The 13,080-nt window shown below is 48.1% G+C and overlaps 1 protein-coding gene across 1 annotated transcript in view; it reads right to left on the bottom strand.

Annotated features, from left to right (window-relative positions):
* The window catches only part of LOC120917843 (dual specificity protein phosphatase 22-A-like), a 55,962-nt gene that overhangs the window by 9,769 nt on the left and 33,113 nt on the right, over positions 1–13,080 (bottom strand). The window contains exons 6-7 of the mRNA XM_040329409.1: positions 9,453–9,527; positions 216–387 (exon numbers count right to left, since the gene is read on the bottom strand). Coding sequence (XP_040185343.1) covers positions 216–387; positions 9,453–9,527 — 247 coding nt within the window. The remainder of the gene's footprint in view (positions 1–215; positions 388–9,452; positions 9,528–13,080) is intronic.

Below are 13,080 nucleotides of genomic sequence, written 5' to 3'. Positions count from 1 at the left end.
ACACTCACTACACAACATTGTAGCAAAGTGTCATTTCTTCAGTGTTGTCACATGAAAAGATAGAAGAAAATATTTTCAGAAATGTGAGGGGTGTACTTACTTTTGTAAGATACTGTAAATGTATAATAATATTACATGGAAGTTGAGGGAGTTACATGGTTGCGCTCTGGTCATGTGACCAGTTTGGATCTTGGTAGGGTTCAGGTCTCGCTCACCTCCTTCACCAGTGTCATCTCATACTCCTGCAGCTGCTGCTGGAAGCCGAGGTTGGGGTCGGCGTACGATCGGACCGCCTTCACAGCGTTCAGACAATCTTCCCAGCCAAAGGTCGTCACTGTCATCAGATAGGCGACCACGACCGTCGTACTCCGGGACACCCCGGCCAAGCTGTGCCAAGGAAACCAAAGAGAGTCCTTAGAATTTAGATTGTAAGCTCTTGTTTGAAGGATCAACAAAATACATTCTGATGTACCGTCTCTTTAAAACTGTTTATGTTACTATTATTGCCTCTTTTTTTCCCTACTGTGGAAAAAAATAAAAAATAAATAACAAAATACACCATAAAATATTATTTAAAAAAAACACATAAAAACCTGAAGAGCAAATATATCTCTTTATAAAGCTAAAACATTTTATTTTGGATTGACTAGGGAAGGGTTAAAACTCATGTTTGTTTGTTTATTTTTTGCCATCTGTGTCCCTTTGGAGAGACTTTCCTTCACTTCCTGTCCTGTAGACACATTAGGAAGTGAGAGGAAATACCGTATTTATCAGGGTATGCCGCGCGCCGGCGTATAACGCGCACCCCAAGCTTAGAAAGGGAGTTTAAGGAAAAAAAGAAAACGTACATTTTTGCCCTGCGTCCATCGGCGGCCTTGTCCGGGGTCCGTCTGCGGGCTTGCGCGGGGTCCGTCCAGTCTTGTGGGTGTCCGTCTGCGGCTTCCTTGCGCGGGGTCCGTCCAGTCTTGTGGGTGTACGTCTGCGGCTTCCTTGCGCGGGGTCCGTCCAGTCTTGTGGGTGTCCGTCTGCGGCTTCCTTGAGCGGGGTCCGTCCAGTCTTGTAGGTGTACGTCTGCGGCTTCCATTCGCGGGGTCCGTCCAGTCTTGTGGGTGTCCGTCTGCGGCCTTGCGCGGGGTTCGTCTGCGGCTTCCTTGAGCGGGGTCCGTCCAGCCTTGTGGGTGTCCGTCTGCGGCTTCCTTGCGCGGGGTCCGTCCAGTCTTGTGGGTGTCCGTCTGCGGCTTCCTTGTGCGGGGTCTGTCCAGCCTTGTGGATGTCCGTCTGCGGCTTTGGAGGTGTCCGTCTGCGGCCTCCATCCAGGTGTCAGTCTCCGTCCAGCGCGTCCATCTGCGAGTCCATCCGCACCTTGCCCAGGGTTGCAGCGGTGTTTGTTTTTGGATTTGGCGCCGAGAGGAGCTGGATTTCCTGTGTGTTCGGCTCCTCTTGCGTGGCTGTGGGCGTGGCCGAGCCTAGCCGAATGCGCAGTACACTTGGCTCGGCTCTAGGCTGCGGCGCTCAGAGACAGCGGGGATCGGCGTATATCGCGCACCCACGATTTCCCCCTGATTTTAAGGGGGAAAAAGTGTGCCTTATACGCCGATAAATACGGTACCTCTAACATTAGAGACTTCCCCTTGTAAACATTTCTTGCTGGATCAGGTGACCCCATTGGAAGATTTCTCCTCTATTCCTGTCCTGATGACAACTCAACGTTTAGAAATGTTCTCTTACTTTCAGTCCAGATAACAGCGGTCATCAGAACAGAAAGAGAGAGACTTATCTCCACTTTGGACTGCAGTAAAAAACAACTTACAGGGTTTCAAACCTCTTACCGCTCCATCTAAAAGAAAGACTTTGGGCTCTAGATACACTTTATTTTACAGTACAGTAAAACCTTGGATTGCGAGTAACGCGGTCTCTGAGCGTTTCGCAATACAAGCTGTTTTTAAAACTCGATTTGCGATTGTGTCTCGCAAGACGAGCAGGATTCAAGCCTCTGGGGTGTGCAGTACCGCATGTGGCCAGAGGTGAGGGGGCGCCAGAGACACTCGGAGACGCAGCCATGACTCAACGCGGTTCGGCCAATCAGATGGCCAGAGCACACAAAACGCGGAAGGAAGAGCGGGTGAAGATGGAAGCCCTGTCAGCGGTGAGAGCGCGCCGCTGGAGAGCTTCTTTTTAAGGTAAGTACAGCGAAACCTCAGATCAGGAGCATAATCCATTCCAGGAGAATGCTCGTAGTCCAAAGTACTCGCATATTAAAGCGAGTTTCCCCATTGAAGTCAATGGAAACTAAAATAATTCATTCCGCATTGACTTCAATGTCATGCAATACCGCATGCGGCCAGAGGCGGGGGGGCGCCGGAGAGCCTCGGAACCGGTCGAAAAGGCCCGAAGACACTTTGGCTTTCCGTGCATTTCCCAGCGGCGGCGATTGGCTGCGACCGACGACATTCGGCTCTGGCGCCCACCCACCTCAGGCCAAAAGCGGTACTGCACACCGCTTTGGCCTAAATCGTGCTCGTTTTGCGAGACAACACTCGCAAACCGAGTTACGATTTTTTTTAAATACAGCGCTCGTATTGCGAAGCGCTCGTTAACTGCATTACTCGCAATCCGAGGTTCCACTGTATTCATAATGTGCTAGTATGTGATGCATACTAGCACATTATGTCATTGTCTTTCAGGGTTGTTTTATTTTTTTTAAAGGTTCGGTTTACTAACGATTTATAGTGTCATCAAATTACAGTAATTCTACGTCTGACTCCAATGCATTTTGCTGACTCGGCAAGCACTGTTTGCTCATTTGTAATTAGGAGTCAATAGCAGACACCAATGCTGCGATTAGCCCAGCAACGCCGGGGTCTGCGATTAGCCCAGCAATGCCTGGGTCTGCGATTAGCCCAGCAACGCTGTGGTCTGCGATTAGCCCAGCAATGCCTGGGTCTGCGATTAGCCCAGCAACGCTGTGGTCTGCGATTAGCCCAGCAATGCCGGGGTCTCCGATTAGCCCAGCAATGCCTGGGTCAGCGATTAGCCCAGCAACGCTGTGGTCTGCGATTAGCCCAGCAATGCCGGGGTCTGCGATTAGCCCAGCAACGCTGTGGTCTGCGATTAGCCCAGCAATGCCGGGGTCTGCGATTAGCCCAGCAATGCCGGGGTCTCCGATTAGCCCAGCAATGCCGGGGTCTCCGATTAGCCCAGCCACGCCGGGGTCAGCGATTAGCCCAGCAACGCTGTGGTCTGCGATTAGCCCAGCAATGCCGGGGTCTGCGATTAGCCCAGCAACGCTGTGGTCTGCGATTAGCCCAGCAATGCCGGGGTCTGCGATTAGCCCAGCAATGCCGGGGTCTGCGATTAGCCCAGCAATGCCGGGGTCTCCGATTAGCCCAGCAATGCCTGGGTCAGCGATTAGCCCAGCAACGCCGGGGTCTGCGATTAGCCCAGCAACGACGGGGTCTGCGATTAGCCCAGCAACGCCGGGGTCTGCGATTAGCCCAGCAACGCCGGGGTCTGCGATTAGCCCAGCAACGCCGGGGTCTGCGATTAGCCCAGCAACGCCGGGGTCTGCGATTAGCCCAGCAACGCCGGGGTCTGCGATTAGCCCAGCAACGCCGGGGTCTGCGATTAGCCCAGCAACGCCGGGGTCTGCGATTAGCCCAGCAACGCCGGGGTCTGCGATTAGCCCAGCAACGCCGGGGTCTGCGATTAGCCCAGCAACGCCGGGGTCTGCGATTAGCCCAGCAACGCCGGGGTCTGCAATTAGCCCAGCAACGCCGGGGTCTGCGATTAGCCCAGCAACGCCGGGGTCTGCGATTAGCCCAGCAATGCCGGGGTCTGCGATTAGCCCAGCAATGTCAGGGTCTGCAATTAGCCCAGCAACGCCGGGGACACTGTTAGGAACATCAATTAGGAGCCTAGCAATTCTACCACGTGGTGAGAAGACATCATGGAGGTGAAGTTCCACTTTAAAAAAAAAAGTTCAAAAACTTCTGAATGAAAGTCGCTATCAGAGGAAACGCAGAGCCTATTGTTTTTGATGGAGGGCCGTGACTCATCTTTTCCTCTTATGCATTTTATGACAAATAACCGAGTCGACCTTTCTGCGTTCATCTACAAACATCGCATTTTCCGCAGCAGCGTGGGAACTCTTCTTACATGCGCCACTGTCGGTGTTATTCACAACGCGGTCAGCAAATATCTGTGATTTAGGAGAATATCATAGAAAGACGTGGTGTAGGAACCGGAAAGAATAAAAAGTATAGAATGGCTACAAGTTTAAAACAATGTCTAGATACCTATATATATATATAGTACTGTGCAAAAGTTTTAGGCATGTGTGAAGAAATGCTGTAAAGTAAAAATGCTTTCAAAGATATATATTTTAATTGGTTATTTGTATCGATTTACAAAATGCAATGTGAGCAAACATCTAAAATCAGACCAATATATGATGTGCCCCCCTTTGGTTTCAATTCTTACACTTGCACACTTGGTACACTTGCACAAAGTCAAACATTTTGTAGGTTTACAGTCAGGTGTATGAATAACCAATTAAACAAAATAGGTGCTAATGATCATCAATTTCATATATAGGTGGAAACAGTCATTAACGGATACAGAAACAGCCGTCTAGGAGGCTTAAAGGGTAACTAAAGGTTTGTTTAAAATACTTCCCTCCTCTGTGCAGTTGTTTTTGCCTCCTCTTCTGGGGTCCCTCGGGGGACTTGTGCAGGCGCGCTCCTGTGTCCTGCTGCGTCTATTGACACAGACAGCAGGACTCTGCCCCGCCCCTGGCTCCCACATCACTGGATTTGATTGACAGCAGTGGGAGCCAATGGCTGTGCTGCTATCAATCTATCCAATCAGGACCCGAGACACCGGCTGGAGCTGCTGTGCTCATCCCCGTCGCTGGAAATACCAGGTTCAGGTCAGTAAAAGGTGGGCTCTGGGGGGCTGCTGCATCACAGGATGTTTTTACCTTTAAGCGGAGGTTCACCCAAAAAACAAGTATATAACATTACATTCAGTATACCTCAAACATGTACAGTATGCCGGTGTTTTTTTGGGGGGGGGATGTACATACGGTATTATCTGTATTTTCCTCCCAGGTTCCGGGTACTCACTCCCGCGAGAGTGGGCGTTCCTGTGCAGTGCCGCAATGTCATCTGGGACTTCGCCCATATGATTGGCGTGCCTGAGAAAAACTCCCACCGGCGGATAAGGCGCGTCACGACTTTCCGAAAGTAGCCGAACCGCGAGTCGGCTCTATACGGCGCCTGCGCAGTCAGCTCTACACGGCGCCTAGTTGGTGCGCAGGCACCGTATAGAGCCAACTCGCGGTTCGGCTACTTTCGGAAAGTCGCGACGCATCTTATGCGCCGGGGGGAGTTTTTCTCAGGCACGTCAATCTTATGTGATAGTACTTAAGCCAATGAGTAGCCACAAAGGTGCGGCAGTGACTACAAAACATACTCTGGGTGGGTGAGTATATGGGGCTGGAGGGAGAGCCATTGTCACTACCAGTGGCGGCTGGTGCTCAAAATTTTTGGGGGGTGCAAACGAAAAAGAAAAAAATTGCAGCCTGACTGTGCCCATCAAATGCAGTCACTGTGCCATCAATTGTCCCCACTGTGCCATGCCATCAAACGCAGCCACTGTGCCATCAATTGTCACCACTGTGCCATGCCATCAAACGCAGCCACTGTGCCATCAATTCGCACCACTGTGCCATGCCATCAAACGCAACCACAGTGCCATGCCATCAAACGCAGCCACTGTGCCATCAATTGTCACCACTGTGCCATGCTATCAAACGCAGCCACTGTGCCATGCCATTAAACGCAGCCACTGTGCCATCAATTCGCACCACTGTGCCATGCCATCAAACGCAGCCACTGTGCCATCAATTGTCACAACTGTGCCATGCCATCAAACACAGCACTACCCCATTCAGGTGAAGCAGCCTGCTGGGAATTGGGGGGGGGGGGGTGTTACCACTCCCATGTGACAGTGCTTGAGCCTGTGCAGCCAATCATTGGTCATGTAGGTGGAGCAGTGACACCATCAGACTCTAAAGCTTACTCAGGCTGGATGGGGGAGTATACCTGGCTGGAGGAGGCCATCAGGAAGCATTGTCACCCTTCCATTTAGGTAAAAACGTCTTGCGTGGAAATGATCTTTATTATATCATAACATTTTAGCAAAAATTGAGATTTCCTTTAACAAGCTGAGCTGTGAACACCATTGAGGGGCCTATTTATAAAAAATCAGCAGAAAATAATTGCTGTGACAATTCGTTTTTCTCCTAATTTGCTGCCTCAGCGGATTTCCTCCAGTTTATATAAAGACTCTCATGGACAGAATCGATGTTGCAATGCAGCATAAAAATAATGAAATGTCACAAAAATATTTAACAAAAGGACAAGACACTGAGAAAGTTCCTTCTCCCACCTCCTCCGCCGGATTTATTGGGCTGCGCCCGGTTTAGGACGGCATCATTTGGCAAGATTCACCAAAACTGGCTACAAAGTAGACACATCATTACATTTTTGTTTTCTGCTTTGGCCAGAAATGGACCAGAGCAGCTTTATATAGTGCCTTGAAAAAGTATTCATACCCCTTTAAATTTTCCACATTTTGTCATGTTACAACCAAAATATTTCATTCGGATTTTATGTGATAGAACAACATAAAGTTGCACAATTTTTTTTTTTTTACAAATAAATATCTGGAAAAGTGTGGCGTGCATTTGTATTGATGATGCCAGCAGGTGACCATATTGTCAGGACAGACTGGGTACACACGATTCGATTCCACGACAGCAAAAGTCCGATGTGAGCATTTGAACGGAAATTCAAAGTTTAGACCCATCCAAGTTTTTTCCGACGGAAAATCTTATCGCGTGTACGGGACATAAGGAGGTATGTCAACGCATAGGGACGTACCTGTGTGTCCCTTTAAATTTGCCGCCATGCGGGCACGCCTCCACCACGTGCTCGGTAAGTGTGCCCACGGGTCCCACGTACTCGATGTCTGCCGGGTGCCCGCGATCATGTCCCGGAGTGGCAGAATGGGGAGATTCCTTTGTAAACAAGGCATCTCCCTGTTCTGCCTAGTGACAGGACAGAGATCTACTGCTCCCTATCATCGGGAGCAGTGATCAGTGTCGTGCCACTCGTAGCCCAGCCCCCACACAGTTAGAATCACTCCCTAGGACACACTTAACCCCTTCCTCGCCCCCTAGTGGTTAACCGCTTCCCTGCCAGTGTCGTTTACACGGTAATTAGTGCATTTTTATAGCACTGATTGCTGTATAAATGACAATGGTCCCAAAATAGCGTCAAAAGTGTCCGATGTGTCCGCCATAATGTCACGATAAAAATCGCTGATCGCTGCCATTACTTGTAAAAAAAATAAAAAATTATTAATAAAAATGCCATAAATCTATCCCCTATTTTGTAGATACTATAACTTTTGCGCAAACTAATCAATATACGCTTATTGCGGGGTTTTTTACCAATAGTAGAATATATATCGGTCTAAACTGAGGAAAAAACGTTTTTTTATGGTTTTTGGTATTTATTATATCAAAAAGTAAAAATAAAAGTAAAAATACCACCAAAAGAAAGCTCTATTTGTGGGGGAAAAAAAGGACAGCAATTTTGTTTGGGTGCCACGTTGCACGACCACGCAATTGTCAGTTAAAGCGACGCAGTGCTGTATTGCAAAAAAGTGGCCCGGTCATTGGGTAACCAAATCCTCCGGGGCTGAAGTGGTTAATATAGTAACCACATAACGACTTTATGTTTTAGGTTAACTGCTGCTTAAAATGCCCTCAAAATATAATCCAGGATGACGGCAAGTCAGTGAATTCAGAGACCCCCCCAGCAGAGACCCCCGTCATGTCCGACCACAGGGGGAGCGTCAGGTGACACACCGTCTGCGCACAGCTGACGCACACACAGTGCTATTCAGAGGCTATCCTGGCCAATATCACTCTTATCATCACTGTGGTCTGTGTCACTATATGGGGGGGACTACTACTCACATCATCATCAGTAGTGCCAGCTATAGTACAGTAAATATTTGTGGCAATGTGTAATCGCTAACTCATCGAAGGGACTGCGTTATATCAATGGGTTTTTTCTGCATGCTAGTCTGGTTTTTGTCCAATAGTGAAGAACTCCAAGAGAGACAACCGAACATTCCGACCCTAATATATGGGGGATAAATTCATTATATTATCACATTATTATTATTATACATGTATATAGCTCTGACATATACTGTAGTGCTGTACAGAGAATGCTGAGTCAGTCACATCAGTCTCTGTACCAGAGGAGCTTACACTCTAATGTCCCCCCACAGGTCCTCACTATTATTATTATACATTATATAGCTCTGACATATACCGCAGTGTTGTACGGAGAATACTGAGCCAGTCACATCAGTCTCTGCACCAGAGGAGCTTACACTCTAATGTCCCTCCCACAGTCACACACTATTGTTATTATACATTTAGGCCCGGATTCACAAAGCACTTACGAGATACGCCGCGTAAGTGTAAATATGCGCCGTCGTATCTGTGCGCCGTGCCCACAAACCTAAATACGCCTGAAAATAGGCTTCCTACGACCGACGTAACTTGCCTACGCCGTCGTATCGTGGGCGCATATTTACGCCGGGCGCATTTGCCGCTCCCATAGATTTTCTATGCACATATGTAAATGAGGGAGATACGTCGATTCACAAACGTAGTTGCGCCCGGCGCTTCATATACGCGGTTTGCGTAAGTCGTACGTCCGGCGTAAAGTTTTTCCCCATATAGGAGGCGCAACTCATGCAAAGGTATGGACCAGGGAACACAAGCCGTCGTATCTTTTCTCGTTTACGTTGTACGTGAATATGACTAGGCGTAGGTTACGCTCACGTCGTAGGCAGTGATTCAACGTATCTTAGGCAGTTGTTTCGACGTGATTCTGAGCATGCGCACTGGGATGCGGCCACGGGACGGCGCATGCGCCGTTCATTTTAAGTACTTCTATGGCGCTTGGCCCATCATTTGCATGGGGTCATGCCTCATTAGCATGGCTCACGCCCACTTCCACCTACACTGACTTACGCCGAGGAAACCCAGCGTATCTTTAAGAGCGAGTGGGAGCGAGTGCTTTGTGAATCCAGTGCTTGCCTCTGTGCGCTGCGCCGGCGTAGCGTAAAAGAGATATACGCTACGGCGACATAAATATGCGCCGATGTATGTGAATCCGGGCCTTACTGTATATAGCACTGACATTAACCGTAGTGCTGTACAGAGAACACTGAGCCAGTCACATCTCTGCACCAGAAGAGCTTACACTCTAATGCCCCCCCCCCCCCCCACAGTCACTCACTATTATTATACATTTAAAGAGCTCCTCTCCGCTATGACTGAACAGCTTGGGGTGGATACTGACCAGTGTACCAGGCATACTCCTCCATGCAGACGACACTCGTGGATGAATTTGATGCATTTTTTAAAATGTTGAATTCTACCAAAGAAAACAGAATAAGATAAGAGAGATGATTAGAGAAATGATTGGAATGTCTGTCTGGTCACATGATGAGATATCTGGTTTGTCATCAATGGGGGAAATAAAATTACAACTGACAATCCCCACAATGTGCCTTTTTTCTCCATCTGACTGGATAAATATCATAAATATGTGTGTATATATATATATATATATTATTATTATATCATTATTATATGTATTTCCATCCATTTATAATTTGTCCTTTTTCCCCGCAGTCTGCTCCATCTTACACACTTCACACACTTATAGCCAGATTCAGAAAGACTTACGACGGCGTATCAGTAGATACGCCGTCGTAAGTCCGAATGCGCCCCGTCGTATCTTTAAGCGTATTCTCAAACTGAGATACGCTTCTCTGTTGCTAAGATACGACCGGCGTAAGTCTCCTACGCCGTCGTATCTTAGCTGCCTATTTACGCCGGCCGCTAGGGGCGTGTACGTTGATTTACGCGTCAAATATGTAAATGAGCAAGATACGCCGATTCACGAACGTACGTACGCCCGTCGCAGTAAGATACGCTGTTTACGTAAGAGATACGCCGGCGTAAAGATAAACCACCAAAAAGATGGCAAAGTCCATGCAAGGTATGGACGACGGAACAGCCGTCGTATTTTACGTCGTTTGCATAAGCGTACGTGAATGGGGCTGGGCGTAGATTACGTTCACGTCGAAAGCATTGAGCCGACGTCGTTACGTAGGGAGTATTTGCGACGTGATTCTGAGCATGCGCAAGCATGCGCCGTACCAACGGCCCTCATTTACATGGGGTCACGGGTAATTTACATGGAGCACGCCCCCTACCTGCCTATTTTGAATTAGGCTGGGTTACGCCGGGCCATTTGCGCTACGCCGACGTAACTTAGGAGGCAAGTGCTTTGTGAATACAGTACTTGCCTCACCATGTTATGGCGGCGTAGTGCAAATGGGATGCGCTACGCCGACCTAAAGAAGCGCCGCTCTACCTGAATCCGGCTATTAGTGACTTTGTCTAGTCTGAGATGATCTCTTCAGTTTGTTGCAGGCAGGAGGAAGCATTTTCTCAGTCTCCCCTCCCCGAATAATCAGACTGTACATGATAACATTGTAGCAAGTCACAAGGTGAGTGTCAGACATTTTACTTTACATTTTACAGATTTTACTTTCATATTTTAGTAGAGGAATAAGCTATGACTTTCCTGCAGGAGGACAAGGGACCCTCATGGGGGGTGTGCTGTGCTCCTTCTTACTATCAGAGACATGGGTAGATTCTGGTCTATGGGTCATGTAACCTCAGACATTGGTATTATTTGTATGCGGCCATTCTCTCAGAATTTCAGGAAGTTGCCGTCAGCTGAGTCTCTGGTTTGCTGACAGCTTCAAAATTTCCCCAGAAATCATTCCTCCAATAAATGTGACCGTGATTGCTGCTTAAGACAACAAGACCGTCTGCCCCATATCACATGACCCCCACCAGGAACTGCCCTGAATAATGGGGCTTCCCCACCGTAATCTGCCCCATATCACATGACCCCCACCAGGAACTGCCCTGAATCATGTGACTCCTCCACTATTATCTGCCCCATATCACATGACCCCCACCAAGAACTGCCCTGAATCATGTGACTCCTCCACTATTATCTGCCCCATATCACATGACCAACATCAGTAACTTCCCTGAATCATGTGACTCCTCCACTATTATCTGCCCCATATCACATGACCCCCACCAGGAACTGCCCTGAATAATGGCGCTTCCCCACCGTAATCTGCCCCATATCACATGACCACCATCAGTAACTGCCCTGAATCATGTGACTCCTCCACTATTATCTGCCCCATATCACATGACCCCCACCAAGAACTGCCCTGAATAATGGCGCTTCCCCACCGTAATCTGCCCCATATCACATGACCCCCACCAGGAACTGCCCTGAATCATGTGACTCCTCCACTATCTGCCCCATATCACATGACCCCCACCAAGAACTGCCCTGAATCATGTGACTCCTCCACTATCATCTGCCCCATATCACATGACCCCCACCAGTAACTGCCCTGTATAATGAAACTTCCCCACTATCATCTGCCCCATATCACATGACCCCCACCAGTAACTGCCCTGAATTATGGGACTCCTCCACTATCATCTGCCCCATATCACTGACATGACCACGACCTGCCCTGAATTATGGGACTCCTTGACTATCAGTTGCCCCATATTGCCTGACCCCCTCCAGTAACTGCCCTGAATCATGTGACACCTCTCTGACTCTAAACGCCCCTCCATGTAACAGTCGGTGTCCAGGCATTTGCAGGAGTTTAGTGGTGGGGCGTTCAGACTCGGTTCACACTTGTGTGATCACAGATTTTGCATGTGGACACAGAATAATATGGCGTTAAACTGGCAGTAATGCACACAGAAGTAAATGGCGTTAAACTGGCAGTAATGCACAAAACTATATGGCATTAAACTGGCAGTAACGCACAAAACTATATGGCATTAAACTGGCAGTAATGCACAAAACTATATGGCATTAAACTGGCAGTAACGCACAAAACTATATGGCATTAAACTGGCAGTAATGCACACAGAAGTAAATGGCGTTAAACTGGCAGTAATGCACAAAACTATATGGCATTAAACTGGCAGTAACGCAAACAGAAGTAAATGTGACTTGATGGACTTTTGTCTTTTTTCAACCTCATCTACGGTGTAACTATGTGATTCGCACCACATTGCTTTACAGATCACATGCAATGTCTGTGCAATGCGATTTCAGCCATACAAACTGTATGGCTTAAATTGCATCGCATTCGCACCAAAATGGCGCAGGACCCTTTTTTTTTAGGTCCGCATTGGAATCAGATTGCATGGGTGTTCCCACCTATGCGATCCGATTCTTGCACCATTTCACACTGCAATCTGCGAACCGACCTGGGGGTGTCATTAAAGCGGAGGTTCACCCATAATATTAACTTTGTATTAACACGATCTACGGAGCTTATACTTTTACAAATGACTGTTGTTATTTTTAGTTTCTATTAGCTAGATTCATAAAGAGTTAGGCCGGCGTATCAGTAGATACGCCGACCTAACTCGGAATCTGCGCCGACCTAAGTTTAAGTGTATTCTCAAACAGAGATACACTTAAACCTATCTAAGATACGACGGCTTGCGCCGTCCTATCTTAGGGTGCAATATTTAGGCTGGCCGCTAGGTGGCGCTTCCATTGCGTTCGGCGTAGAATATGTAAATCACTAGATACGCCTATTCACGAACGTACGTCCACCCGTCGCAGTAAAGATACGCTGTTTCCGTAAGAGATAGGCCGCCTAAAGATAAACATGCCCCCTAGGTGGCGTAGCCAATGTTAGGTATGAACGTCGTTCCCGCATCGAAATTTGAAAATTTTACGTTGTTTGCGTAAGTCGGCCCTGAATAGGGCTGGACGTAATTTACGTCCACGTTGAAACCAATACGTCCTTGCGGCGTACTTTGCCGCAATGCACACTGGGATATGTACACGG

This window comes from Rana temporaria, chromosome 11, assembly GCF_905171775.1.
Source record: "Rana temporaria chromosome 11, aRanTem1.1, whole genome shotgun sequence".
In the NCBI taxonomy this organism is placed as follows: domain Eukaryota; kingdom Metazoa; phylum Chordata; class Amphibia; order Anura; family Ranidae; genus Rana; species Rana temporaria.
The sequence above is the reverse complement of the archived record's forward strand: the minus strand, read 5'-3'. Positions and strand labels throughout refer to the sequence as shown.